The sequence below is a fragment of the Ailuropoda melanoleuca genome, chromosome 3 (genome assembly GCF_002007445.2).
Source record: "Ailuropoda melanoleuca isolate Jingjing chromosome 3, ASM200744v2, whole genome shotgun sequence".
Taxonomy (NCBI): domain Eukaryota; kingdom Metazoa; phylum Chordata; class Mammalia; order Carnivora; family Ursidae; genus Ailuropoda; species Ailuropoda melanoleuca.
In genome coordinates, this window is record NC_048220.1 from 87,747,400 (window position 1) to 87,774,160 (window position 26,761).

General features: G+C 56.3%; 1 protein-coding gene across 3 annotated transcripts in view; it reads right to left on the reverse strand.

The window, feature by feature from the left end:
* FGF18 (fibroblast growth factor 18) overlaps positions 1 to 26,755 on the reverse strand; it is a 32,935-nt gene extending 6,180 nt beyond the window's left edge. Inside the window, exons 1-4 of one of the 3 annotated variants that reach the window (XM_011229459.3) lie at positions 26,500 to 26,755; positions 26,290 to 26,326; positions 12,832 to 13,012; positions 1,518 to 1,624 (exon numbers count right to left, since the gene is read on the reverse strand). In XM_011229459.3, coding sequence (XP_011227761.1) covers positions 1,518 to 1,624; positions 12,832 to 13,012; positions 26,290 to 26,326; positions 26,500 to 26,531 — 357 coding nt within the window. In that variant the 5' untranslated portion in view covers positions 26,532 to 26,755. Of the gene's footprint in view, positions 1 to 1,517; positions 1,625 to 1,948; positions 2,091 to 12,831; positions 13,013 to 20,961; positions 21,087 to 26,289; positions 26,327 to 26,499 lie in introns of those variants that run through there. The other 2 variants (XM_019803395.2, XM_034656740.1) reach the window with 2 other exon arrangements.
* Between the last annotated feature and the right edge of the window lie 6 nt (positions 26,756 to 26,761).

A 26,761-nucleotide genomic window follows, 5' to 3' on the forward strand; every position in this document is an offset into this window, starting at 1 on the left:
AAGGAAGCCGAGCGTCCCGCCGCAGGCAGGTTGGGCCTGGGAGGCGGCCCGGGCGGGCAGGAGAACAAAGCGCCTGACGCGGGGCCGGGCCGCGCCGCCACAGGAAACGCACGGCCAGGCCAGGGGACCCGGCGCCCGGCCCGCCCGCCGCCCCTGCCCCGATCCCCTCGCCGGCCGGCCGCCCCGGGACGCGGAAAGTGAATCACTAATTAAAACCACTCCTCGGCCTCGCGGAGCCGCGCTCTGCCGATTACTATGATGGTGCTCTCCGAGAAGCTTCGGATGGTGTGGGCAGCGCGGCTGGAATCTCTGCCTTCCAGACGGGCCTCGGAATCCCGCCCCGCTCTAGCGTGGGACCTGGGACAAGCGCCTGGGATGGGGGCCGAGCCTCAGCTTTCTCATCTGCGAAATGGACATGGTAGTGGTACCGCCCTCACGGGATTATTTGGGAGTATTTTTGCACAGGGCCTGGCAGAAAGTAGGTGCTCAATTAGCAGAAGCTATTGGTAGTGTTATTATGAACAAATAATAAGCAACACTACTCGGGCTCAAGCCCCTGGCCTGTTGTACTCTCCCAGCCACTAGGGTGCGGAGGAGGGGAAGAGGGAGAAGAGTTGGGGGATGCAGGAAAACAAAACCAAGGCTTAAACAGAATTGGGGCTGTGCTTCCTCCTCCCAACACGGTGTAATAAATGCAAATCACCAGCCAGGGGCTTGCCCCCAAGCAGGAAGAGCCATCCTCCCTAGAGTCAGGGTCTATCCTGCACCTCTCACTCCACCTGCCCAACGGAACCATTTTAGAAGTTAGCTATGGGGGAGAGTAGGGTCCCGGCAAAGGGAGGGGAACACAGAGCATGAGCACCAGGGACCTACTGCCAGTAACACCTTCCCCTGGAGCCCCCCAAAGGGAGCAAGTGTATGAACTTCATAAGCAGGCACACCCAGGGAAAAAGGGGGACACCAGGCAGCACCCCTGGAAGCTCGGAGCCCCAGGCATGTTCGTCCACCCCCCGTACCCACACCTCACCCTAATTTGTTACATGCAGCTCTGTTGCCTATTCCAAAGTCATAAAATCTTCTGAAATGCTAGAACCACGAGGCCCAGCGCTGAGGAGGCAGTGAGGTCCAGGAGGTGCTGTACTTCTCTGCAAGCCCCTGGCCACTGTTCAACCAGTGCTGCGGCCCAGCCCTTGGCCTGCCGCTTCCCTGTTCTCAGACAGCAGACAGGGAGACCCTGAGCCCCCCGGGGTCCACATCCGGCAGGAGAGACCGGGACCCTGCATGCTCCCCAAAGTCACGGCCATGGATACCTCCACCTGGCAGGCTGTGATGTGGGGGCAGAGAAGGGGCTAAAGGAAGAGATTACACTCGGAATCTCTCTCACACACACATATACACACTCACCGGGCTTGTTTTCCATGTGGGGCTGACAAGGCCCTGAGCACCCTGTTCCAGCTACCCAGAGTTGACAGGGGGAACCCTCCCAAATACCCTGGGAATTACAGACCGTCACTCACCTTCCCCACGAGCTTGCCTTTCCGGTTCATACACAGGTAGAATTCCGTCTCCTTGCCCTTGATCCGGACTTGACTACCGAAGGTGTCTGTCTCCACTAGGAGCTGGGCTTCGAAAGGCAGAAGGAGAACAAGACACATTTTTTTTTACCAGGGGCAACAGTTTGGCCAAAAGGCTCAGCGATGTGATCCCTGACCCTGTCCCTGGACCCCCTCACTGCTCTAACATCGGGCATGGGGAGGCTTTGAATAGGTCTCATTGGAGCACCCTGCCCCTTAGGCAGCCAGAGAAGCCTTCCTTCATTTGTTCTCCACCCCCAGCCTCTCTTGACTACACTTGGGACCTAGATGGCTCCAGCTGGAGGGCTGTTCCACCCCTTGTGGCTAAATACCAGTGTGTTCTCCCCTCATCACCCACCCCACCAGCCCCTCACCTCTGTTCCCCAGAACAGGACACACGGCCACCAATAACCCCAAAGAAGTAGCAGACTCTGGAATGAGGGCACAGAAAAATGCGTGCGAGTTTGCACGGCCACACACACATCCTGCCTTGGGGGACATCAAGCTACTTCCTCCAAAATTTAGGTCAAGGCCCCTCCCTCCAGGGCAAACATCTAGAACCCCTGCTATGTCCCCTCCCCATGCCACACCTTTCCCTTTTAAGCGGGGAAGGCCCAGCGAGGGGAGGTTTAAGGCCCCCAGGAATGGAGGCTATCTTCAAAATATTCTACTTTGCTCAATCAAGGCCATCAAGGCCGAAACATAGCTAACTTCCAGGAGCCCAGAAGTCCCAATCAGGACCCAATATTCCCTGGTTCAAAGTAGGAGACCCCATATTAAACGACCCACTCTCCATAGAGCCTCCCTTAGGAGAAGTTGGTGTCCAGAGTTGATCCCCCAAAGACCTGACTGAGCAAGGGCATCAAATGATCAAAGGATGACTGTCCTTCAATTAGGTATGCTGCGTCCAGACCCCTCCCTGTCCCTCTGCCAATCCACTTTTTCTCCCCAGTAAGGTGCTACGAGACTTCAGTAGCCCACATACCCTCTCTGAGCTCTCTCTGCTCTCTGGTTTTGAATTCCTATGACTTGTTCCTCCCCTAACACCTCCTCCCACTGCCACCTTCTTTGCCTATGACCCCCCCCCCATTCTCACCCTCCCATCTCTGACCCTTTGCTTCCCAGCACCTGCCCCTCCCTCACCCACAAGCTTTTCATTTCAGTGACAAGGGATTTGCTTCTCCATAACAAAAATCACAGCCCTAAATACAGCATCCTTGGAGCCACAAAGAGTGTACCTCAGTGCCCCTAAAATACACTAGGTATGATTTTAATAAAAAAATTTAAAAATATATACCCTGGTGCCCTGCTGTGAAAATTAAAACCATCTGGAACTCAGGATTTCCAATAATTAATCTAGCCCTCCTTTGACACCACTACTAATTAAAATATGATACCCCACCTTTCCAAGGAAAATAAGAAGAATTTACATAAAATTTAAAGATCTAACAAGAATTTAGTAATTCTAGAAACAGGGAGGGAGGAGGAGGCACATTCTTCTCTCCACCTTCCCCCATCACTAGTAAACACAGTCAAGAATATTAAGCAACACTGAGATAGGGGGTTACAAGTCCCGCATCCTCCCTGCTCCCCTTTCATTCAAAATCCTTGTAACTCTCCCTGGGAACCCAGGGCCAAACGTCAGAGCAGCCTGGGGCTTGCTTTCCGCATCTCTCAGGCCCCACACAAGATGGAGGTCATGGGGTTCGGGAACGTCTCCCATCCCGGGGGGGTGAAGAAGACAGCACATGTAAGGGTAAGGTGAGAGCTCTGGAACGCACAGATCTGGGTATGAATCCCTGGCCCCACCTGCAACTATATGACCTTGGGCCTCAGTTTCCTCACCCATAAAATGGGTATAATCATCCTTAATCTTCAAAAGTTATTGTGAGGATTCCACAAAAGGAAGGCACCTGTTCTCAGAGGCCAGGTAAGGGAAGTAACGCCCGTGTTAGTTTTGTAATAACCGCAAAACAAAATTCTTTTCCCCTACACACACACACACACACACACACACAGCATAGTGGGAAAAAATCAGATGTGTGTAAAAGGGCAGAAGTAGAACTAAACGTGCCTCCCCAGGCGTGCCCTCTGACCTGAACTTCTTCAGCACCCTCCAAGGTCACAGGCATCCCACACTGAGGAGTGTATCAGAAAATGCCCTGGGCTGGGACTTATGGTGTTTGATTCTGTTCCTGGCATTGCCAGGCTGGGCTGTGTGACCTTGAGCAAGGCACACCCCTCTGTGAGCCTCAGTCTCACCTGTGCAAGGGGGAGAGGGAGGCTCACCCCTATTCTGATTCTCTCCGGAATTGGGGCAGAGCTTAGGAGAGGGGTGGGGATGGGAGAATGTAGAAAGAGGGTCAGGCCCCAGGACGATGGCCCAAGAGACGCCAAGTGAGTCTGAGGGGAAGTTTGCCCCTCTCCCAGCATGTGCCTGGACCTCCGTCCTCAGAACTGTTCCTACCATTCTGGCTCCCATGTGAGAACACTGAAATTTATACACCACCTTGAGCTTGGGTGGTTTTGTCCCCATTTGATAGTTTAGGAAAATGAGGTTCAGAGAAACAACCCAACAGGAGGGGCTGACATCAGGTCTGCCTGACTTTCTGCTGGGGGCTGGGCACCAGGGGAGGGCCCCCAACTCTGGAGCGATGTAGTTCCCTGCACCCCCCCCNTTCCCCCCCCCCCCCCCCCCCCGCCGAACCCTCCAATCCTCATCAGCCACAGCCCCCACAGGAAGCCCTGGCCTTTGCCTGAGCTTGTCCAGAGGGCCTAGGCTGGGGCTGGGCTGCACCTCCACCCCCACAAGCCTAGCTGTCCTCACCCCAGCACGGGGAAGGTCTGCTCCGGATGCCACGCCAGGGAGCCAGAAGTCTGTTCTTCCCGACCACAGCAGGCCTCGCAGTGACCTAGACTCCACTCGGGTGCATGACATAATGAGGAGGGAGCTGGGCCAGAATTATGTAAAGTCTGCGGGGAGTAATAGCAGCAGCAGTTCTCAGAAAGAGAGAGAGGGAGAGAGAGATGGAGAGAGACCCCACCCACCCAGGCCGGGTTTGCTCCACAGCCTACCTCGTCCACAGCATCACACTCCCCCTCCTCATGACCCAAGCCCCCAACATGCAACTCTCAGGAGCTGAGAAACCTCATGTGGGCTCAGTTCCATTCTCAAGGCCTGTACCAGGCCAGGCTGGAGGAGTCTGGGACGGTATCTGGCTCCACTCCTCATCAGACCTCCTCTCCAGGCATCCCCTGCAGACTGCACAACCCAGCAGCCTCCACCCTCTGCCAGAGAGATCCTTTAAAAATAGAAAATTAATGTTATCTCCTCCCCGCTAAAGTCCTCCTCGGGATCTCCAACCCAGTTAAAATCTAGCCTCTTCACAGGACCCTTATGGGGCACATGCCCTGGCCCCTACTGGTCATTCCCACATCCCCCCCCCTCACTCACAGCCCTCCAGCCAACAAGCCTCTTTGCTACTCCTCTCTGACACACCAAGCACAATCCTGCCTCAGGGCCTTTGCACTTGCTGTTCCCTCTACCCAGAGGCTGCCTTCCCTAGAGCTCCCATAGAGGCTCCTCTTCTCTTAGGTCGCCACTCAAATGTCACCTCCTCAGAGAGGCCTTTCCTGGCTACACCGTCCAATACCCTACCACCCTCCCCAGTCCAGCCCTCCCCATCCCCTGCTCCATTTTCCTCAGAGCTCTTCTCCAGATGGTCTTAGTTGCTATCTTTTTTTTTTTTTTTAATCACCTGTCTCTCTCTACTGGAGGGTAAGCTCCGCTACAGCAGGGCCTTATCTGTCTTACACACCACTGTCATTTCGAGCACCTTGCCCATACCGGGCTCACAGGAAATGACCAACAAGCAAATCTTAGTCAATGCATATGAGGCTTTGTGCAGTAGATATAAGTAACACTATTTAAGAGTTAAAGAAAAGAAGATTCAGGGAGGTGAAGGGACTTGCCCAAGGGCACACAGCTGGTCAAAGCAGGACAGATGCTGGGAGTCAGTCTGACTCCAAAGTCAATGCCTTAGCCACTCCGCTCCCCACTGGACTTCTCCCGGGGCTACTCCTGCCACTCACTAGACCTCTGAGCTCCCACCCACCTGTCCCGAGCCTCAGGATTACTATCACATCTTCCTACTTGCTGGGTGACTAGAGGGAAAAACCCTGTTCCTCTCTGGGCCAGGCCGCGGTGATCTCCAAGGCCTCTTTCAGTTCTGCGCCTCTAGAAACTATCATTAATTTACATTTATTTAGAGCTTCTGAGTGGTGGGCATTATATGCATTCTGTCCCTCACAACAGCCTCCTAATAACCCCATGAGGTGAGAACTGTTATTATCATCCCCGTGATACAGGTGAGAAAACTGAGTCCCGCAGTCACACAGTGATGGAGTTAAAACCCAGGCAGGCTAGCCCAGAAGTCTTGGTCTTATCTTGTCTGCTGCTCCCCTTACCTTCCCTCTGCATCAGTCCCTTTCCTGGGGGAGAAAGCGAGTACACCAAAGGCAAGGAAGGTCTTTGCTTTGAACTCACTTTCTTGACGCAGAGGAACTATTGGTAGAGATGCCCGCAGAGCCCCTTCTACACAAAACTCATGCTGCCTTTTTTCCTTCCCTATTTTTCTTAAATGCTTGAAGTAACGATGATAACTTAAAAGTCACAATGAATACTTACTTGAGCATTTACCAGCTGTCAGGAACGGTGCTTACTCTGAATGTGCAGTGCCTCATCAGATCCTCCCAATCCTATGAGGGAAGGACTCTAACACCCATTTTACAGATGAAGAAACTGAGGCACAGAGCAGCTAAGTCACATACCCAGAGCCACACAGTAGGGCCGGGATTTGAACACTGGCAGAGTAACTCCAGAGCTAGTCTGAGACAGACAGAGATTCCGAGGTAGGCAGAAGGGGACAGACATCCTGCAGGCCAGCCACGGCAGCAAAAAGGGAAGTGACATTGACTGATGGACTGATTGGCTGATTCCAGTGTGATTCCCTAGCTGGGCTTCCCAGCATGTGATCCAGGCCTTCCTTTGAAGCCTTTCCGTTTAAAGCGTATGAAACAGCAGGGAAAGACACAGAGAGGCAGCCAAAAACCAGACAGAGACACAGTGCAAAGAGTGACACAGGAGACAGGGACCAAAGAGAGGAAGCCCAAGAGAACAAAGCCGGACAAGGGGGGTTTCTTTTCCCCCAAGCCTCAGCCTCAAACCCCCCGAGACCTGCAGGAGCAGTGTGACAGCCAGGAGCTCCCGGGGCCCTGTGTGAGATGACCAGCAGCTGGCGGGCCGCTATGGGTCCTGCGCTGACTGCAATGCTGGCCACTCTCCAGGTGTCCTCCAGTGAGGAAATGTCCTTGCCACCAAAGGCACGGGGAGGTCAGAGCAAATCAATCCTCCCTTCCTCCCCTCCAAAGGTGGACCAAGTAGAGAAGGGATGCTTTCTGGAGATGTTTCCACATCACACACACACACACACACACACACACACACACACACAGAGTATTTCTCCAAAGTCTTTCTCCTAAAGTCCCCCAAGGAGGTTTGCAGGCCACGTGGGCTCACTAGAAAGGAAGAAGGAAAAAATCAATAGGATTGATCAGGAGCTATATTTAATCCTAGCCATAGCTCTCGTGTGGCCATTTCAGCTGCCGAGTCAGCGAGGTGTGGGTGACCACTCCTCACTGGGGACAGAAGTTATGGGACATGAGCTCAAAGGGCAGGGGTTTTAATGCCTCTTCCCAGCTGCGAGAGCCCTAGAGGAAGCCAGGTCTGATGCTCGCTGTGTCCTCATTGCATAATGCAGCACAGGCAGGCTGGAAGGATGGAAGGAAGGACAAGAGGAAGGGAGAGGAGGAGGCCAGAAGCACTTATTTGCCAAGTATCTACCGTGTGCCTGAGCTCTGTGCCAGGCACCTGCCCCATGGGGAGCACTCCCAGACACACACACATGGCTCGTCCATGCCTTCACTGGCTCAAGCATATATTGAGCACCTGCTTGGGGCTGGCTCTGTGCATGGTGATACAGCAGCGAACAAAATAGACCAAAGCCCTCTACCCTCAAGGAGTTTGCATTAGAACAGGGGAGACAGAGAGCAAAAGGCTAAATACATAACAGAATTTCTAGTAGCAATAAATGTTAGGAAGAAAAATATGCCCACGAGGAGACAGAGATGGGAAGTCTCTGATAAGGAGGCAATTGAACAGGAGCCCGAGTGAAATGAGGGAGCAAGCCCCGAGGATATCTGGGAGAACAGCATCCTCAGGTTGAGAGAACAGCAAATGCAAAGGTCCTTAGCCGGGAGCATGCCTGGCATGTTGGCTGGTGGCTGGGGCTGGAGCCGAGTGGGCAAAGAAGAGGCAGTGAGGCGAGGCTGGAGTGGTAATCAAGAGCCAGGCCCTTCTGGGCGATCCAAGATTGGGATTTAATTCTCAGAGAGACAAGTGCCTTGAAGAGTGGAGCGACACAGTCCCCCATTTTGGACTGCTGTATGGACTGTGGGCATGGGACTCAGAGAGCAGGGGGTCTCTGTGGCTTCAGCCACACCAGCCCTTGCTCATTGCTCAAACACAGCCCTCCAGCAAATACCAGAATGAGGGAAATGGGACCAGAGGACTCCCCCCACTCTTTTTTTTTTTTTTTAAGATTTTATTTATTTATTTGACAGAGAGAGAGACAGCCAGTGAGAGAGGACACAAGCAGGGGGAGTGGGAGAGGAAGAAGCAGGCTCATAGTGGAAGAGCCTGATGTGGGACTCGATCCCAGGATCCCAGGATCACGCCCTGGGCCAAAGGCAGACGCTGAACCGCTGTGCCACCCAGGCGCCCCTCCCCCCACTCTTGTCATCTGTTCAGCAAAAGCTCTGGAATGCCCCACAGACCTTCCTGCGTGAGCCACACAAGCCAGTCCCTGATTAGGCTTTGCGTTGCCCCATAATTATGTTATTCATTCACCCAGCAGCCTTTAAGTGTGGACCTGCTTTCTGCCAAGCCTTGTACTGGACATGGGGACATGCAGAAGGGTCACCACTTTCAAGGAGCTCATGTGCTCAGAGGGCAAGGCCGAGCAGGAAGGTGCAGGCCCATGCTGGGATGGGCTGACTCCTCCTGACCTCGCACAGCTGTACCGCAGCTGGAGTCACAGACGAATCCACGCCTGCGCTCTCAAGGAAGCCAGCGGAGTGCTAAATCCACACCCCACACCCAGCCCCCCATGAATGGTGAGGAAGCCCAGGCTCAGGGGGGGAATGAGAAGGACCCAAGGTCACGCTGGAAGTTAGAGAGCTAGATTCTTCCTACTCAGAGTCAGTCCCTGCCATGCAGCAGGGTCTCTAGCCTGGGAGCAGCGTGAGGGCTGGGCCCAGGGGTGTCTCACCACCGCATCCCCAGGACTTGATAATTCAGTGCCGAGTGAGTAAGGGACCCCAGCTCAAACTGAGAAAAGATCAGACCACACCCAATGAGAAGGTCCAAAGACCCTTCCTCCTCAGGCCTGACAGGAGCCAGAGCAGGCAGTCCTGCTTGGATCACGCTCAAGCATGATCTCAGGCCTGCAGCTGACGTGCCAGGGCCCCATGGATGCGAGAGAGACCTGGCCCCTTCTGGAAGCCCCAGGAATCAATTCCTGAGAAGGGACCCACTACCAGAGCCCACAAGGGTACCCGCACATCCATGCAAGAGCCATGAGTTTAAGTAGTTATTACCCATATTTTTTGCTTTAAGAACCATACAACCTTTGAGTGTAGGAGACGCTCTCACTTCCATTACCCCATCTCACAGAAGAGCAAAGAGGATCAGAAAGGCTAACTCAGATACCAGGTCTCCAGCCCACAAGTGGAGGAGCTGGCTTCAAATCTCCGGAGTCTACATTCTCATCCCCTCCAAAGAGCACCTTCCTGGCTGACACAGTCCCCCCAGCCGCCTGCTTGGGGGCCGTTCTGGGCACAGTCAGTCCTGGGAGGCTGGCCTACTGCAAAACATTGAGTTGTTTGTTTGTTTTCCTTAAGTTGAAAACAGGAAAGAATATCCAATCATACTGCTTATGAAAGCAGAGTTGCCCCCACACCGCCATGCCCACTCCCAGGGACCCTCCCCACTTCCTGAGTGCAGACTCCGTTGGCTCCCCCGGCCTCCTCTTCTAAAACTCCAGAGCTGTCACTGGCAGCCGGCCTTCCACAGCCAGGAGGCCCTCATGCCTCCACGCCCCGGGCTCGAGTGCTTCATCTCAGAGGCTGGTGGAGCGGGCGTTTCTCATCCTCACGTGGCTGAGGACGAAACTAAGCCCAGAGCCAGACATGCTTACCCCAAGCTCCACGGGCTGCTCAGCGGCAGAGCAGCCACAAAAACCTGGGTGGCCGGCCTCCTGGTGCTGTTTCTGCACCACGGTGACTGCCTACATGACAGAGGTGGCCGGGACCAAGGGCAAGAAGGGGAGGGGCTGATGGCACCATCCTAGGTGGGCAGGGTGGCCCTACCCTGAGCCACGGCCCGCCAGCTGCCCCCTCCCTAAATCCTCAGCTTCCTGGCTAGCACACTTGTCCCTCCAGCACCTGGCCCACCCTCAGCACCTTCGAGTGCTCGGGGAAAGCTTTGGGGAGCCCTGGGGAGATCTCCTGCGGAACAGCAGGGTGTGGGAACCCCACGCGCATCTAAGCAGATTATACCGAAGACTGCTCATGGATGGATGTAAAGCAGGCCAAGTGCTCCGGGGCGGCCCCCGGACTACAGTGGGCCCGCGCCTCGCCCCTGCCCCGAGTCTAACAGCTCAGGATGCCATTGACTGCGATTCCGAGTTTCTGTCGGGATTCCAGATTCCAGGTGTGTCGGGGGCCCTGTTTATACTTGGCGTTTGCTGCGGTTCCCAGACTGCATTATTACTGCATATGAACGCAAGCTTCTGACCGCAGCATTCTTTTAGCCGCACAGAGTCCTGAGAAGGAGGGACTGTCGTGGGGGAGCCCCCTGGCCAGACTGGGGACTACTAGCTGCCCATCCCCCACAGGCAGGGCAGGCCCCTAGCGCAGCCCCATCCTCCAGGCTGGCTTGGCCACATAAATCACCCTCCCAATAATATTTGTATTGATTATCTAGATTGGAAGCCTCAATTGGCTCCATTGTCTCACTTCCTCTCCCAGGGCTCACAGATGGGGTCCCTTCGCCTCATCTGTGTTTCTAATGCGACACTTGAATGCAGCAGCCTCAGCAGCCAGTGAAGGCCCATGCTGCCCTGGCCGTCGGGGGTGGGACAAGTGATAACCATATTCCTTGAGAGAGAAGGATTCAATCTGGGGCTTGTGGGGCTGGAGAAGTCAAAACGGGCTAGCTCCTGGATATGCTAAGGGTGGCCCCGCCGCTCCATCTGGGCGTGTGTTAGAAGTGCAGGGCTCAGGCCCCAGACCAGACCAGACATCAACATCAGCATTTGACAAGACCCCTTGGTGATTCCCAGGCATGTTAACGTTTAGGAAGCACTGCTCCAGTCCAACCCTTGTATTGTATAGACAGAAACTGAGGCCCAGAGGAGGCAAACAGCCTGCCTGATGTCACACAGCATGTGACATTCCCTGAGTGTCTGTCTGGCTCAGGCAGAGGAAGTGAGAGGCAAGTTACTTCTGGAGTGAGGGGGTGGCCATTTCTGGATTTCTCTCCCTCCCGAGCTCCTACCTCCTGTCTCAGGGTGTGGACAGATGGTTCAGACCAGCATCTGACCCCCCTGTACTTCCCCAGCCTGGAGGGGCCAGTGAGAGCTCCGGGGACTCCCCAGGAGGGCACCTCCCTCCCGCCCCGGCCAGCCAGCTGCCCCTTCCCTGGCAGCAACTGGACCGCAGATCCCAGGGAAAAGCACCACCTGGGTCTGCCCAGCACCGCAGGGGGCACAGAGAGACAGAGGCCCCAGAGAGGCGGCCAGCAGAGGACCTGGGAGAGGTGGGGAGGAGGGACTGGAAAGCTGTGATCCGAGGGAGGGAGGCAGGGAGGACAGAGATGGTGGGGAGGGGGAGACAGAGAATGGACAGACACAAAGAGGGGAAGGGATGCGCACCAGGAAGGAGGGGAGAAGGACTGAGAGAGAAGGGTCGGGAGAAAAGCAGCAGCAGCGAGACTGAGAGAGGAAGAAGGGGAAAGAGGGAGGGAGGGAGGGGAATGGAGGCAGCAAAGAGTGATGGCACAGGGAGAAGGGAGGCAGCTGGCCTGGAGACAGGGAGCCCAGCCTGGCCCAGCCCTGCCCGGCCTGGCCTGCCCCAGCCCCCAGTGACAGTGCAGCTGCCACACTTGGGCCCTACCATGAGGTCAGTCCTGCCCTGGGGCGGAGGGAAAATAAATGGTGTCCAAGATAAAAGGTCCAAGAAATTATTTGTCTTGTTGTCATGTCTTGACTGCAACGAGCAGGGGCCGGCGGGCAAGCAGGGCATCATCCCAGAAAAGCCTAGGCTGGCAGGCCCACAGTGCACACCCGGGACCGCAGCCCCAGCCCCACGCCTGGGCCACCCGCAGCCCCTGCTCCCCTGCCCAAGGCCGAGGGGCCTGGGACACCTCCCAGAACCTGGCCTAAGAAGGCAAGAACCGGTGAGGCAGCGTCAGTGTTTGCTCAGTGCCGGTCCCCAAAATCCTCTCAAGGTTCTGGGAAAGTAGAGTCCTGTCTGTTTCTCCCACTGCTGAGGGTCTTTGTGAGCTGGGGGCGTGGGGCGGGAAGGGAGTCAGGCTGTCTCATTCCTCCCAGCCCCCTTGCAGAGGTGAGTGATGGTCCCCAAACATCCCAGAGGAGGGCTGGGCAGTTTCAGGGTCAAGGGTAGGTCAAAGGGACCATAGCCCAAGGTGCTACAAGCACCATTCCTCGCAGGTGTACCTGTGCTCGCACCCATGTGCGCCCACATGCACCCACACTCACACCAGGCTGGTTTCCAGCACCGCCAGCAGCATCCAGAAAGCACTCCCTGGAGGCTCCCGCCTCTCTGAGCGCCCGAACCCGGGGCTGATGAAGCAATGCCACAGGGAGCGGCTGCCGGCTTTAGGCCATGCCCAGGCAAGCCGCGGATCGCCATGACCACTGGCCTTTCCCAGCGAAGCAGCAGCACTCTCACCAAGGCTCTCCGGGATACACGACCGCATCTGCGGTTTACAGATCAGGGACCCGAGGGCCGGAAAGGCGGTGCCAGGCGTGGGGGTGCACAGCCAGGACAGCGCAGAACTGAGACTGGAACCTGAGGGCACGGAGGTGCGTGGTGGGGAGGAGGGGAGGGCACCTACCATACTTGTCCCCGTCCTCGCCGCGGGCGCTGATCCTGCGGCCCAGCACCTGGATGTGCTTCCCGCTGGTCCGGCTGTAGAGCTGGTACAGCCGCAGCTGCTTACGGCTCACATCGTCCCGAGCCCGCGTCTGGTTCTCCACGTGGATGCGGAAGTCCACGTTCTCCTCGGCCGCCAGCACCTGGCCAGGGAGAGGGGCATCAGCTATCGACCTTGGAAGCTCCAGGTGCCCTGCACGTAAGAGCCACGTTCACACCAGGGAGCCAGGGCCCCCTCCATGCCGGCTCTGGACCAGGCCCCCGCGCAGACTCATACCTGCTCTATTACCATCCCCATTTCACAGATGAGGCAATTGAGGCTCAGAGAGGTGAAGCGTGTTGCCCAAGCTGGCCCAGCCAAGAAGTGGCAAAGCTAAGAATCAGGTCTAGGTCTACCGGACAGCAAAGCTTGCTATCATTCCACCAAAGCCCCAAATCAAAGCGAAAAGGACAGAGCGGAGCTTTCTCACGTGACCTTGGGCACACAGATTCCTTCTTGGTACAAGAGTAGAGCAGAGCCCCTACGCTGATTGTGTTCCAGGGTGGCCGTGAGGATAAAGTGAGCAAGTGGGGAGTAAGGGATTAAAATCGATATGAAGATGGGAGAAGGATCTGGGGGCATATAACTGCTGTTTGGGTGCACAGCAGGGAAAGATGGAGGCCCGGCAAGTCACCCTGGGAAGGAATGGGCCAGAATCCACTGTCACTTATCCCCCAGGAGTTGATGCCTGGGGCTTTCATCTCCAGGCCCAGAGAGTCCTCACGCTCACCCACACTCACCTGGCATTTGCCCACATCTCTGGCCTCTCTTGGAGAAGAGCTCATCTTGCTTCTCCCACCAAAATTCCCTGTATCCCCAGGGGTTTAGTTCTTATCTGACCACATCCTCTGGGAAGCTGCCTCTGGCTATGCCAACATGTATCTCTCCAGTCTCCCTCCCTGAACATGACCTCTCACCTGGACAACTTGCTGCCATCTCCTCACCAGCCTTCTGTTCCCACTCTTCCCCTGGGTAGTCTGGCTTCCACCACACCCGATCACCTTGAGTAATGCTCCCCTCCACACTCTCCGGGGCTTCCCATCACATTTAGACAAAGGTCCCTACCATGGCCTCAAGGTCTTCAGGATGAGCCCCATCTTCATCCTTTACTACTCCCTCACCCCCAGTTATATTGGCTGCCTTATTATGCCACTGAGCATTCCAAACACAAAACACACACCTGCCTCAGGGCCTTTGCACTTGCTCTTCCCTTGGCTTCAGTGTACCTTCCCAGATTTCTACATTGGCTCCTTTAATTCATTAGGGTCCCTGCTCAATGTCACATCCTGAGACTGGCCTTCTTTGACTGTTTTTCGGAAGCAGCCCCCACCTCTGTCACTCTCCATCTCTCTACCTATCATGCTATGTTTTTTCCTTCCAATATCGACCAACCTGACATAACATCTACTCATCTGGTTTTTGTGTGTCTCCCCCCAACATTACATTGGCAGTACCATGAAAGCTGGGGCTATCTCCTTCTTGTTTGCTGCTGCATCCCCAGCACATAGCACAGTAGAAACTCAAACATTTGTTGAATGCATGAATGAATGAACAAATGACCATCAAAAAGATGTGGAATTCTGTCATTCCGTTTACTATTAAATTCGGTTTTCCTAGGCCCTGCTAAATGTATGCTTGTCCTATCCCATCTTCACCATAAAGCTGAACAATGCTCGAAGCCCAGACAGTGTTCTTGGTTTGTTTTGTGTGCCCATGAGGTCCGACATGATGCTGGGCATGAAGGACCCCACTCCCATGAGAGCATGGCCCACTCAGCCCGTCGCAGAGCTCTTGGGACCAGGGCTGCCCAAGCATCTGTCTCACCTCTCAATCGTGAGCTCCCGAGGGCAGGGACCGTGTTCTCCTCATTGCTGCATCCCAGGCCCAGCCCGGTCATTGCTGCATCCTAGGCCCAGCTCAGGGTCTCTGCCCCCAAGCTGACCTGCACATGTTCCCTGTCACTACCCTGGGCCCTCCAGGCACTCCAGCTGGACCACATTATTTATCCTTCACTATCATCCTCAGGGTGGAAATATTATCCCACATTACAGGTGAGAAAACTGAGGCCCCAAAGCTAAATTGACAAGGTCTCAGAACAAGCAATGGCAGAATTAGCCCCAGTTGTGGCTCCAAAGCCCCTCTTCCTCCAGCCCTATTTTGCTGGGCCCCACTTGCCCCACTTGGGCACAATCAGGAGGAGGTCCCAGGGTCAGAACCCAGGGTGTGCCCTTCCCTCACTAAGGGGCCCTAGGCAAGTTACCAAGCCCTCTGTTCTTCAGCTTCCCTAGAAAATGAGAGGGGTGACAATGGCCCTCACCCCACAGGCTGCTACACAGACGAAATGTATAAAGTCTTAGAACCGTGGGGCCCTTTCAGAGGCTCACAGTGAAGCCCTGCAGACAGAGCCTCTCTGGAAATGCAAGGAGACCACACTGCCATCCCTGCAGACAGGACACCTCTGACACAGTCACAGTCTGGGGGACACCATTGCCTCTGCCCCTGCAGACAGCCCTGCACCGTGGGAATGGTTATCGCCTCCACTTACCAGATGCAGAAACCAAGGCTCAGAATAGTTAAGACGGTTGCGTTGAGCCACACAGCCAGGGGTGTGGGGCCTGGCAGCTGGCCCACCAAGGGTGCATGCCCTTCATTCCCACTATTCTCGATGGCCAGTCACCAATTCATAGCCAGGGTCTGACCCCGGGGACCCACCTCCTCTCATATCCGGATGCTCAGAGAGGGAAGAACTCCGTGCCCCATGAGGTTCGTACCTGGTGGGCACGTGTCCTGAAGACCCCCCACCCACGGCCCTCGACCTCCCTGGAATGACTTCCTGAGGTAGCCTAGCCTTGTCCCCTCCCCCAAGGGCAGGCCTCCAGCTTCCTTCCCTGTCCTCCAACTCTCCTCCTGCTCACAGGAGACCTTATCGACCAGAGGTCAAACCAATCTCCTTACCCTGGGTCCCCAAGGGGAGCTGCCCTGCCCCAGAAGCTAGCCTCCCATTAACGATTTTCTCCCTGGCCCACTGGACAGAGGCAGTGTGGGTGACCCAGGGTCAGCAGGGGCTATCCGGTGGCCCTTCCCCAGGATGTGGGGGGGGGCAATTCATCTTGCCCAGCTTCCACCATTTAAGCCACATTCTGTGGTCACATCCTTCCCAAGGGAGGTAGCAGGGGTGGCCTCTGACACATAAACAGAGTCCATCCTTCTGAAAAGGCAGAGAGACCCCTGGGCTTCCTGGACAAGACCTCTGGGGAACTCCAGGCCTTTGCACAGGTCAGGTCCTCTGCCCAGGACACCCTGCCCCCTCTGCCCAGCTGACACCTGCCCTCAGGTGCCTCCTCTGGAAGCCTTCCCTGCCCCCCACCCCCCAGCTGGGTTAGGGTCTCTGGACACTACCGTAATGGCTTATTGTCCCCAGAGAGCAGCTTGTCAGGCTCATCCTGGGGTCTCCAGCTCTGGTCCCAGGAGTTGCCCGGCGAATGTTTGCTAAATGACTGTGGCTGAGATGAGGGAAACCTGAGGCCAAAATCAGCCCCAGCACTCACTACCCAGACAAGCAGAGTGCCCCACAGAGGGGGGGCAAGGGGCCTTCTTAAAGCTATCAGACGCTCTGTTGGGAAGCCCTCTAGACGTGGGACCTCCTTAGCCACTCCTGGAACTGGTTACCACTAGAGCTCACTGAGGCACTTCTCCAGGGCCGCAGAGCTGCAAGGTGGGTGAGGGGGGCTCTAGCATCTGCCTCAGGAACATTCTCTTCCTCCTGCTTTCCTGCTCACTGGGTGGCAGGTCACTTAGCCTGAGAGGGCGCCTGTCTTCCAGGCCTTCCTGGAACAGCTGAAGCTGCTCTCCACGGGCTAACACCCCTCCAGGGGCACAATCATCTGGGGTGTCGAGAAGCTGCAGTGGGAAAAAAATGAGACTACCACAGCTCTCACAAGTGGGCAGGTTGGCACATCTGGGACATGTCCTTGGGCAGAGGAAGGCACCTTTGTCACTCTGCCATCCCCCCACCCCAGCTTCTCTTTTGTGTCGAAGCAGCTTTTCCCACAGCAGGATGGCCTATAGTGGGGTCCGCTTGCAGCCTAAGACCCCCCCTCCATTAACCCCCGGCCAGCCCTTCCCTGCCTGAGAGCTTCAGCTCTGGTGGAAATATTCACTCCCCAATCCAGGAATGGCACAGAGGCAACAACGGCCTGCCAGGGTCAAATCTCCCCCAAGGTGTGCCGAGGTCCCAGGCCCTGGCACAGACAAGGTGCCCGGTGGGACAGAGCCCCCCCCCCGCCTTCGGCCTGGCCTGCAGTCTCATCCTTGTGGGCACAGCTCTCTAACACACAGGGTAAGGCCGGCTCCGACTGCACACTCGCCTGGTTCCCCACTGCCCACAGCACGGTGTCCACTCGGGCTCCTCTACCGTTTAGCCTCTCCTACCTTCCGAGCACCTTGGGGTGAACCTTCCAAAAGAGGTTGGGGTGATCTCAGTGCCAGCTCCCAGATGTCAACCCAGGTCCCCTCCTACCGGGGCATCCATTAGCCAGCCCCGCTCCGTCTGGCTGAAGATTTTGGCTTCACTGACCCACTCTCGCTCTGAAGACACGTTTGGGGGCTTCTATTTCTTCCTGGGCCACCACTGCCACCTTCCTCCGACATCCGCCTCATCATGCATCACTTCGGCACACACACGTGTTCAGCAAGATGACTAGCACTGACCGACCTCTCGGGTTGTCTGGCTCCACCCCAAATCCCCGATTTCTTTGACTTCTCTAACCCTCAGTTTTCTCACTGGCAGATTGGGGACTGCGTATCTTATTTATCTCAGAAAAAGATGGTATTAGGAACAACAGCCACAACTGTTCTCTTTTTCTTTTTTCTTGTGTTTTGTTTTCTCAACAGCCACTGCTCATTGAACATAAGAACTACCTTAGGTCAAATGCCTTACATAATTCCCAGAGTGACCCGACGAGTTGGTATGAGAATAGTCCCCATTTTACAGATGAAGAAACTGAGGCTTGGAGAGGTGGCATCATGCGTCCAAAGTCAGGCACTAAGGAACAAAGGAATCGAGATTCAAATCCCCCTCAGCCTACAGCCCACGCACTCCAGCTCTTCACCCTCGCCTAGCCTTCATTCTCCCCTCTCTCCACCCCCTCCTCTCCATCGCTTCAGGATGGCAACTGGCTCTGGCCACAAGCCATAGCTGGGGCAGGGACTGGAGCAGGGATTAAACATGAAAGGGCTGAAGGCCTTGAGCTCACTCCCCCCACTCCAGAGGAGGATGGGGTCACACTGCCCCCTCCCGCCCAGGTCCCCATCCTTGAGGCCTCCAACAATCCATGCCCCTGTCTCCAGGCAGCCTGCCCAGAAAGGGAGGGTCTCCTCGGTCCCTGGAGGGGCAGCCCACAGACTTCCGGCCGCATTCCACCCCTGCCTGCCTCCTTCTTCAGCAGCAGCGTGGCCAGCCCTGCCAAGGGCTTTCAGGGCTTCTCCAAATTCTCAATTCACCCCTCCAGGAGTGGTCCCTGGTAAAGTCAGCCCCGCTCTCCACCCCAAAATGCAGCTCCCCAAACTCTTCCTAGAGAGCGGGCCTGGACTCGGGCCCAGGAGTTGCTGCCAGCCCCAGTGCTCTGTGGATTATTCTCTGAGAGGGCGAAACTAAGGCTGGCTCCCACTTGCTGGGCACTTGCTTTGTGCCAGGGCCTGAGCTAAGCACATCGCAGGCATGGTCTCCTTCCTCCTCACACAACCTGGGCGGGTCAGAATGATTACCATCCGTATGACAAAGGGAGACACAGAGAGGCCACAAGTGGCTTGCCCACGATGTTGTACACAAAGCAACAGAGCCAAGATCTGAACCCATCTCTGGCTCTAGAGCCCATGAATTTCCCCCAGCTGGCATCTATGGACAGAAAGGATGAGGAGGAAGGCCAAGCCCACCCCTGGATGGGAGTTTGGCTCAGATTCATGCTCCCATTCACCCCTCAGCCCCAGGCTTCTCCCCATCTCCTGTCATAGTTCCCAACCCAGCCAGAACAGTGACGTTGCAAAGGGCCCTTCCCCACCCCCAGCCTGTCCATTAAGCTCCCAGGGCTATCAATGTATTGATTGGCAGGGTGGAGGCATCAGGATGGGAGGGAGGTGCTGCCACCCAGGGCGGCTGACTAGAAGCCCCTCTCCCACACATCAGCCTTCTCCGCACGGATCGTCAGTATGGGTGCCTCTGGCAGTCAGTCCTGGAACTAGCTTGGGGAAGGAGGCAGGACCCCTAAAGACTCGAGCTCCCTTCTTTTCTTCCTCTCCCCCTTCCCTCCAATCCCTGTTTCAATTCCCTGTCCCTTAAAGCACATGGCTGGGGAGCAGTCTGGCCTGCCTGCAAGATAATAAACAAGCCTTTATTCCAGCATTCAGCACCCACCATGGGCTTTTACACCACCCCTATTCCTGAACTTGATGCTCTAACTGGCTTGGAGTCCCCTGAGCATATCAGGCTGTTCCCTGCTTCCATGCAGAGATGTCCCATGTGCCTGCAATGGCTTTTCCATAAACACACACGCACACATGCACACATGCACACACACGCACACAGGTTCACAGTGTCTTCACCCAGCTTGTTCCTAATCTAAGATTCAAATGGGGCATCTCCCCTGGTCAGATCCTCTGGCCCCTCGTCTGGTTTCATGGCCCCTCACCAAAGTACCCACGGCACCCTTGAGCCCCTGTCCCCCTGCACAGATCCCTGAGATTCTCTCAAGTCCCCAAGGGCTGGGACAGGTCCTGAGCCCCCTTGCCCCATGCCTGGTGTCAGAAGGGGCCTGAATCCAGGTGCCTGGCCCCAGAGAAGCTGGGGCCCCTCCAACTCATTGACTCAACATTCATCCTGCACACCAGGTCTGTGCCAGGTGCCGTAGGGCCCTTGGGATGTGTCCAGCCTCCCTTGACTTCCAGGAACCACGAGCTGGTAGACAAACAGGCCTCTAGACACACCAAAGTCAAATGCCTAGCTGCGGCTCACATTTACTTAACACTCAGAACGATCCAGGTGTTGTGCCAAGTACTTCCCCTGGGGTGACCACAATTAACCCCTCCAGCAGCCCCAAGAGGAAGGTTCTACCCTCATGCCCACATTAGAAATGAGCCACAGGGAGGCTAAGCAGTTTGCTCAGTCATGAGACTGTGAAGTGGCCAGGGCAGGGTGTGATCTGCTGGGCTGGATCCAGGGTCTGAGCTCCTAGGCATCCCTGTGAGCCCCACGGAGAACACACTGGGTCATGTGACAGTGACAAAGGACAAAGGTGGAATGGGGGGGGAGGGAGGCAAATAAAGCTGCCCAAAGTGACAGTTATCTCTTCGCAGGAACGCTTTGAGAAAAAAGCTGAATGGATGCCTTCTTGGCATCCCCTCTAAAACCCAGTGCAAGGCCACCCACGCAGCAAGTGTCCCATAAGTGTTTGCTGATTGCTAATGAAGAGCGACATCATAACTGAGCACCTACCACATACCCGGCCCAAGCCGTGACTTCAGTTACACCTCCCAACAGGCCTGGGAGTGGCACTATCATCCCTATTTCCCACGTGATGAGGACGCGGAGAGTCAGAGAGGTTAAGGATCTTGCCCAAGGCCGCACAGCCTGGGAGGGATGCGGTGATGATCAGGTGCAGACCTAAGTCCAAAGGCTGTGCCCTCAACCTAGGCAAGAGGAGCCCCGAGGCCACGTGCAGGGAACACATCCTTCCCGGCCTTCCTGAGCACCCTGCGGAGTGGTACACACCCAACGCACACAAGGAACAGGTCACTGATCCAACAGTGACTGTTCCTCAGTTCTTTCCAGAGTGCCAGCCACCGTGCTAGCTACTCTGTGTGCATTATCTCACTTAGCCCCACAGTCACCTTTAAGAAGAAAGTCCCTCTCATCACTCCACTTCACAGATGGGGAACACTGAAGTGCAAAGGGCTGACATTAAGAAATTTTCTCAGTAACACAGACACGACTCAAACCTAGGTCTCCCGTATGCCAAAGCCCATGCATTCAAACTCCACAGAAGTCAGCTAGCTCACCTCGCTGATACCCAGGTGTGTAAACTGAGGCCCAGAGAGGGAGGGCATCCAGTGGGCCAATGACAAAGCCAGGACTGATCCCAGGGGTCCTGAGAGTGCTGCTGCTCTGTGACCCACGGGAGGCTTGTCATTGGCCCTATCTTTGGCACAAGAGCATTTTAAATGGCCCATGGGCATTATGATGTCACATGTGCCATTAAGATGTCACAGCAATAATCCCCGAACATCTCCAAGCCCCTACCAGCCAGCCTGATTAAAGCCTGGGGAGCCAATTTACCCACTGATGTTTCAGAACAAGTCCCCACCCTCAGGCCTAAAGTGGAGACAACAGTCCTTAGCCCTCTCTGAGGCACAGTGGCTCTCCCCCCAGCCCAGGCCAGCGTGGCAAGGCCCTTGGCACTGCCCTATCCCTGAGTGTTCGGCCACAGTCCTTGTGAGTGGGTGGCAACTCGACCCAGCAAAAAAATGGGGCACACAGAGGTATAACAGAAAGCCCCTGCCCTCGGAAAGGAACCAACCCACATCTCCCCTCTCCCAGTCACCAAGAGGTGACAGTGCCCTGGGGAAGGGGAGCTTACCACACTGCCACACCCGGGTATGGGGGCAAGGGAGTCCTCCCGGTGCCCTGACCCCTGCTCGCCACGTTTAGGAAGCAGTGATTATTCGGTTGGTTGTTTTCTTTCCATTTTACACAAGCAGAAGCTGAGACCAGAGAGGTTAAGTAACTTGTTCAAGGTCATACAGCAAAGATAAGGCAGGGCAACAACGGGAACCAGGCCGGCACACTCCAGAACCCGCATACTGCTGTTTAATAAGCCTGGAGCCTTGAGCTGGGTGACCGAGAGTTGAAGCCAGCTCTGCCTCTGTCTTGCTGTGTGGCCGGAGGCCGGTGATTTCATCCTCGGAACCTCACTTGCTTGTTCGTAGAAGTCCCTAACTGCAGGCCGGTCGTGAGGCTGAGCCTCCGCGCTGTGCGAAGTGCCCGCCCGTCCCATCGTAAGCACACAATGCCTGGCGGTGGCTACAAGTATCGCTGTCGGCCTGATGTGCCTGCACCCTGACTTCCCACACCTACACCTCTCCTGCTACAGGATGACGTCAGAATCCCAAGGTCCTGCTGAGGCTAGGAAGTCTCCTCCCTGTCGCCCTCCAACTCCCTTTAGGGGCCCAACGTGCCCTCAGAGCTACCCTAAGCCTGCAGACACTGGCGGTGCCAACCACGAGATATTTTAACGATCTACCTCCTTATCTCAGAGCAGGTGATGTTCCCGGACTGCAGGAGTGCTGGCAGGGTGCCCCCTCCCCTTCCCTGCTGGGAATGAAGCTGGGAAGGGACTACTGAATCCCCCAGGCCCTACCTTCTAAACACCCACCTCTGGCTCTGGGACCCTTTCAGTCCAGAGCATTCTAGAAAAATCAGGGCCTGCAGACTCCGAGTCAGGTGCCCTCCGTCACAGACACCTATCCGGGCTCTGATCATCTGTACCAGGGAGACCCTACCAGTGAGACTCCAAGGGGAAGCTCTCACTGAGAACCCCTAGCATGCCCCTTGGAACTCCATTTCCCCACCAGTATTCTTTCTGAAGAAGTCCGTCTGGTGTCATGGAAAGAATACAAGATCTTGAATCCGGAGTCTTGAGTCTCAGCATTGGCCTTGAACAAATCCTTTCCCCACTCTGCGCCTCAGTCTCTCCAACTGTGAAGCAGGAATATTAGCCCACCTACTTCAGGAGGAAGAATGACAGGAAGAGGGAAACAACCTTTTGGATGCAAGAGCCTTGGAGCCTTGCTTGGTGGACAGAAGCAGGATGTGCCTGCCCCCCCCCCCGTACTTCTCAGGAGGCAGGATCACAGGAACTCTCCCCTCTAGAATGGAAGCATCTTGAGGCCAGGACCTGACTCGTCTTATTCTCAGGGCCAGCAAGAAGAGGGTTTCCAGCAAGTATTTGTTGAATGAATACTTGACTGGACAGACAGACGGATGATGTCGCAGCCTTCAGAAACTAAAAGTACTACCCAAAGGACAGCTCCTCATCCTCCTCATGTCCCAAAGGACTCTGTCTCCGGCTTTCCTAGTCTAGCCAGCTGGAAGAAAGGTTCTATACTCTTCACGGAGGAAGCCAGGTGTGGGGGGTGGTCGGGTCAAGAGGGGGCGTGGAAGGAAACTTCGAAAATCGAACACACCGTGCGGTGAGAGAGGAAGTGGTGCTGTGGGAGGGACAAGGGGTGGGTGGTGGAAGCCCCCCTTCCCTGGCCCGCCTCAAGCCTGGCCTGTCTGAGGAAGGCCAGGACCTAGCCGAGCCTGGCGGTAGGAACAATGTCAGGCAGGTGCCGGCCAAGCTGCATGAAAGGCCCAGACCGGTGTCATTGTCAGCGCTCAGCCAAGTGCAGAAAAGCAATTTACTGGTCATGCCGCCTGCTCCCCTCGGAAATTTTTAAAATTCTTCCGATTTGAGCTATCCGCGGTGTCCCAAGTCGTGTGGAGAAGGGATTTTATTAAATTCCCAGCTTCCTGCTTCCTGGGGCTGCCAGCAGGGGCGGGGCTCACCCCATGGGGGGCTGAGGGGGAAGGCACTGTCTGGCATTGACTGTTGCGCTCTCTCGAAAATGTGGCTGGAGGGGGGGCCCATTCTGGGCCTGATGGCTGATGGACGGGGAGAAGGGAAGAGGCTAGAAACTCTATTGCTAAGACTGGAACAGTCCCCCAAACCAGGGAGGTGGGGATGGGACGGACATACGTATATCCATTTCCCAGCAGAACAAAGTACCCTCCTGGGTGGATGAGAATCTCCAAACCTTCTTCCACACCTATCATGTGTCACTCCCGCCTCAAGGTCACCCATTTCACAAATGATGAAGCTAAGACTCACAGAGGTCTACAACTGAGGAAAGATGAGGCTGGGGCTCAGGCCCAGTTCACCAGGTTGCAAAGCTCTGAGCCCTTCCCAGGGGCAGGGGGGCCTCCCCAGCCCCTGCTCAGCAAGGGAGCTCCTGTCACCCCCTCTAAGCACGCCCTGCCAGGGAAGTAGCTGCTCTCGCCTCTGCCTGCTCAACACCACCTCAGCGGGAAGCGGACTTCACACGCCCAGCAACCAACACTTGAGGCCCGCCCCTCATCTCTACCTCTAATGGCCACTCCACCTTTGTTCCTAGACCGTGAATGGGGACATAAGCCTGCCGTTTCTTTATCTTTTAGGGATCATAGATGCTTTTGAAAAGCTGTGGGGAGCTGACAGCCCTCTCCAAAACATGAGCACATTTGGGCACCATTTTGGTGCAAAGTATCAGGGGCCTGCCTCCTCCATAATCCCATCTTTGGATACTCTATGGGTGCATGGACCATGGGTTAAATCCATCAGTCGTATGGCAGTTTGGATGGGGAAGGTCTGAAAAGAAAGGAAGAGGTAAGAGAGGGGGGAGAGGAGGCTCTGTCACCTGCCTGAAGTCCTAACCCTGAACCACCCAGCTCTTTCCTGAGAGGCTGGCTCTAGCACTAGGCCGGGAGGTCAAGGTGGGATGCAGGGTCCAGGTTCCCTCCCTCGTGCTTCCCCAGAGAACACAAAGACCACACAGCAACCCCTCCTGGGCCCTGCGTTAAGGACCAAGAGGCAGCAGGCAGCAGGAGGCTTGAGCAACAAAGTCCAAGATCTCTCTACCTCCATGCCCATTGCAGCATTCCCCCATCCCCAGGTGCAACATGCAGGAAAAGAGCTCTCACCCAGGTCAGAGAAGCAGATCCCCTGGAGTAACCCTGGGGCCTGCCCTCTGCTTGGGGACTCAGCTGCAAATCAGGCAGGCCATGCCTGGCACTGGCCTCCCTGACACCAGCCATTCCCCACCCCTGCCCCCGCCACCACAGGGTCACATCTGCTTTGGCAAACAGCCAGTTTTAAGTTACTGACTCCAGTTATATTGATTCAAGGAGTCACAGGGGACCTCAGCCTGGCCAATGCTGAGGGAAGAACCCATCAGTCTGTCCGTCCGTCTGTCCGTCCATCCATCCACCCTCACAGCCCCCAGCCCCAACTAGCTTCCCCCAGCCCAACGTCCATGTTGATGGTAATGATCCTTCCAGGAGTAGAAGGGGAGGTAAGCAGACCCACCACCGCACCAAACACTGAAAGAGGCTACTGGGTCTCAACAGCTCTCAACACACACAGCATTCCTTATGCCATAAAGCTGGGAGAGCCACCATTTTCCCTGCTCTCGGCTCTTCTGGGGCATCTCTGGAACCCCAAAGGCGGAAACCTAAGGATCCTCTCTAACCCTGTGAGGACACCTGCCTTCAACCCAGAGGGGGAAGGGGCAGATAATCTCTTTTGGCCCCAGTCCAGCTCCTCCTAAGGCCCCTCCCTTGCAGCTCTAGGTGGGTGGGGGGCTAGGGCAGCTGGCACTTCCTATTCTCCTTCCCTTTGCCCCCCCCCAACCATGCTGAGGCAGCCCTGGTCTGGTTCTAATCGGGGCTGAAGTCGCTCCCTCTTTCCCTCTTCTCTTTCTCTGCCCCCCCCCTTTTCCTTCATTTCCATGGCTTTGGAAGCCAGAGCGTTCCAACTGTCTGCGTGCCAAGACCTTCCCGAGTCTGAAAGCTGCTGAAGTAACAGATCAGATTTTAGCAAGTGCTTTCCAGGCTGAGCGCCAAGCCCTCTTCTGATTCACAGAGAGCGAGCGAGCGGGGAGCAAGGCGGGGAACCAGCCGAGGGCTGCACCACCTTGGGCGAGGGTGTGCGGAGCGTGGCCCTTTCCGGAGCGGCTTCAAGGGCAATGGCCTCTCAGCCCAAGCGCCCGTCTCTGCTACCTCTCACCTAGTCTCTCCTAGACCTGTCTCTGTCTCTCTCCCCCCCTCCATCTCTCTCTCTCCCCTGCAAACGCCTTTGAAACCACAGAGTAATTTACAACTGAAGCTTTCTCCCTGGACTCAAAATCCATTCGGCTCAAAAGAGCCTTTTTGTTTGGAAGATCGAGCGGAGATATTAAGGGACGGTTGGCAAAAAAATCCCCAGGTCCCAACTCCTCGCCCGTTGTGGGCAGGGGGCTTGGAGCTGGGCATACTGCAGCGGCTGAGTCCGCTGGCTCCGGGGATCTCCTCCCAGACCAGGCCGACAGGGGCCGCGCCAGTCTGAGCCCTGCAGCAGAGCCCCTTGCCCTTGGCTGGTCCCCCGCCGGCGCAGGGCGCGCGCGGAGCCGCCCTTTGGCGCCCTGGGAACAGGTGCACTGGGCTCGGCGCCCAGTAGGGGTGGGGCACAGGGAGGGGGCGCGGCCCAGGGGAAGGGGGTCGACCTGTACCGCGAGGCAGGGGCAGGGGGAGGTCAGAGTCAGGATCCTACGTACCTGTACCTGGAAGCACAGCAGCAGGAAGTGTAAACACCTGCGAGAGAGAGATGGAGAGGCGGTCAGTGGGACCTGAGGGAGGGGGGCGCGCGGACAGACAGACAGATACGCAGTCGGAAAGTCAGACGAACAGCCGGGCGGGCAGACAGAGTCACAGGCACACGGACAGACGGCCAGGCAGGGTAGGCAGCCCCGCGCGCGGGCGCTTACAGGCAAGTGCAGGCGGAGGGCGCTGAATACATCGCTGGGCGGGGGGGAGGCGGCGGCTCCTAGCCCAGCCTGCACATGTCCGCTCCGCGCGGCCGGGACCGGGCGCCTCCGCCGCCGCCGCCGCCGCCGCCGCCGCTGCTGCTGCTGCCGCCTCGCCGGCTGCTGCTGCTGCAGACTCTGCTGCTCCGGGGCGCTCCGCGGCGCGCCCTGCGGCATCAGCGCCCCGCGCGGCTCCTCCCGAGCGCTGCGCCCTCCGGGCTGG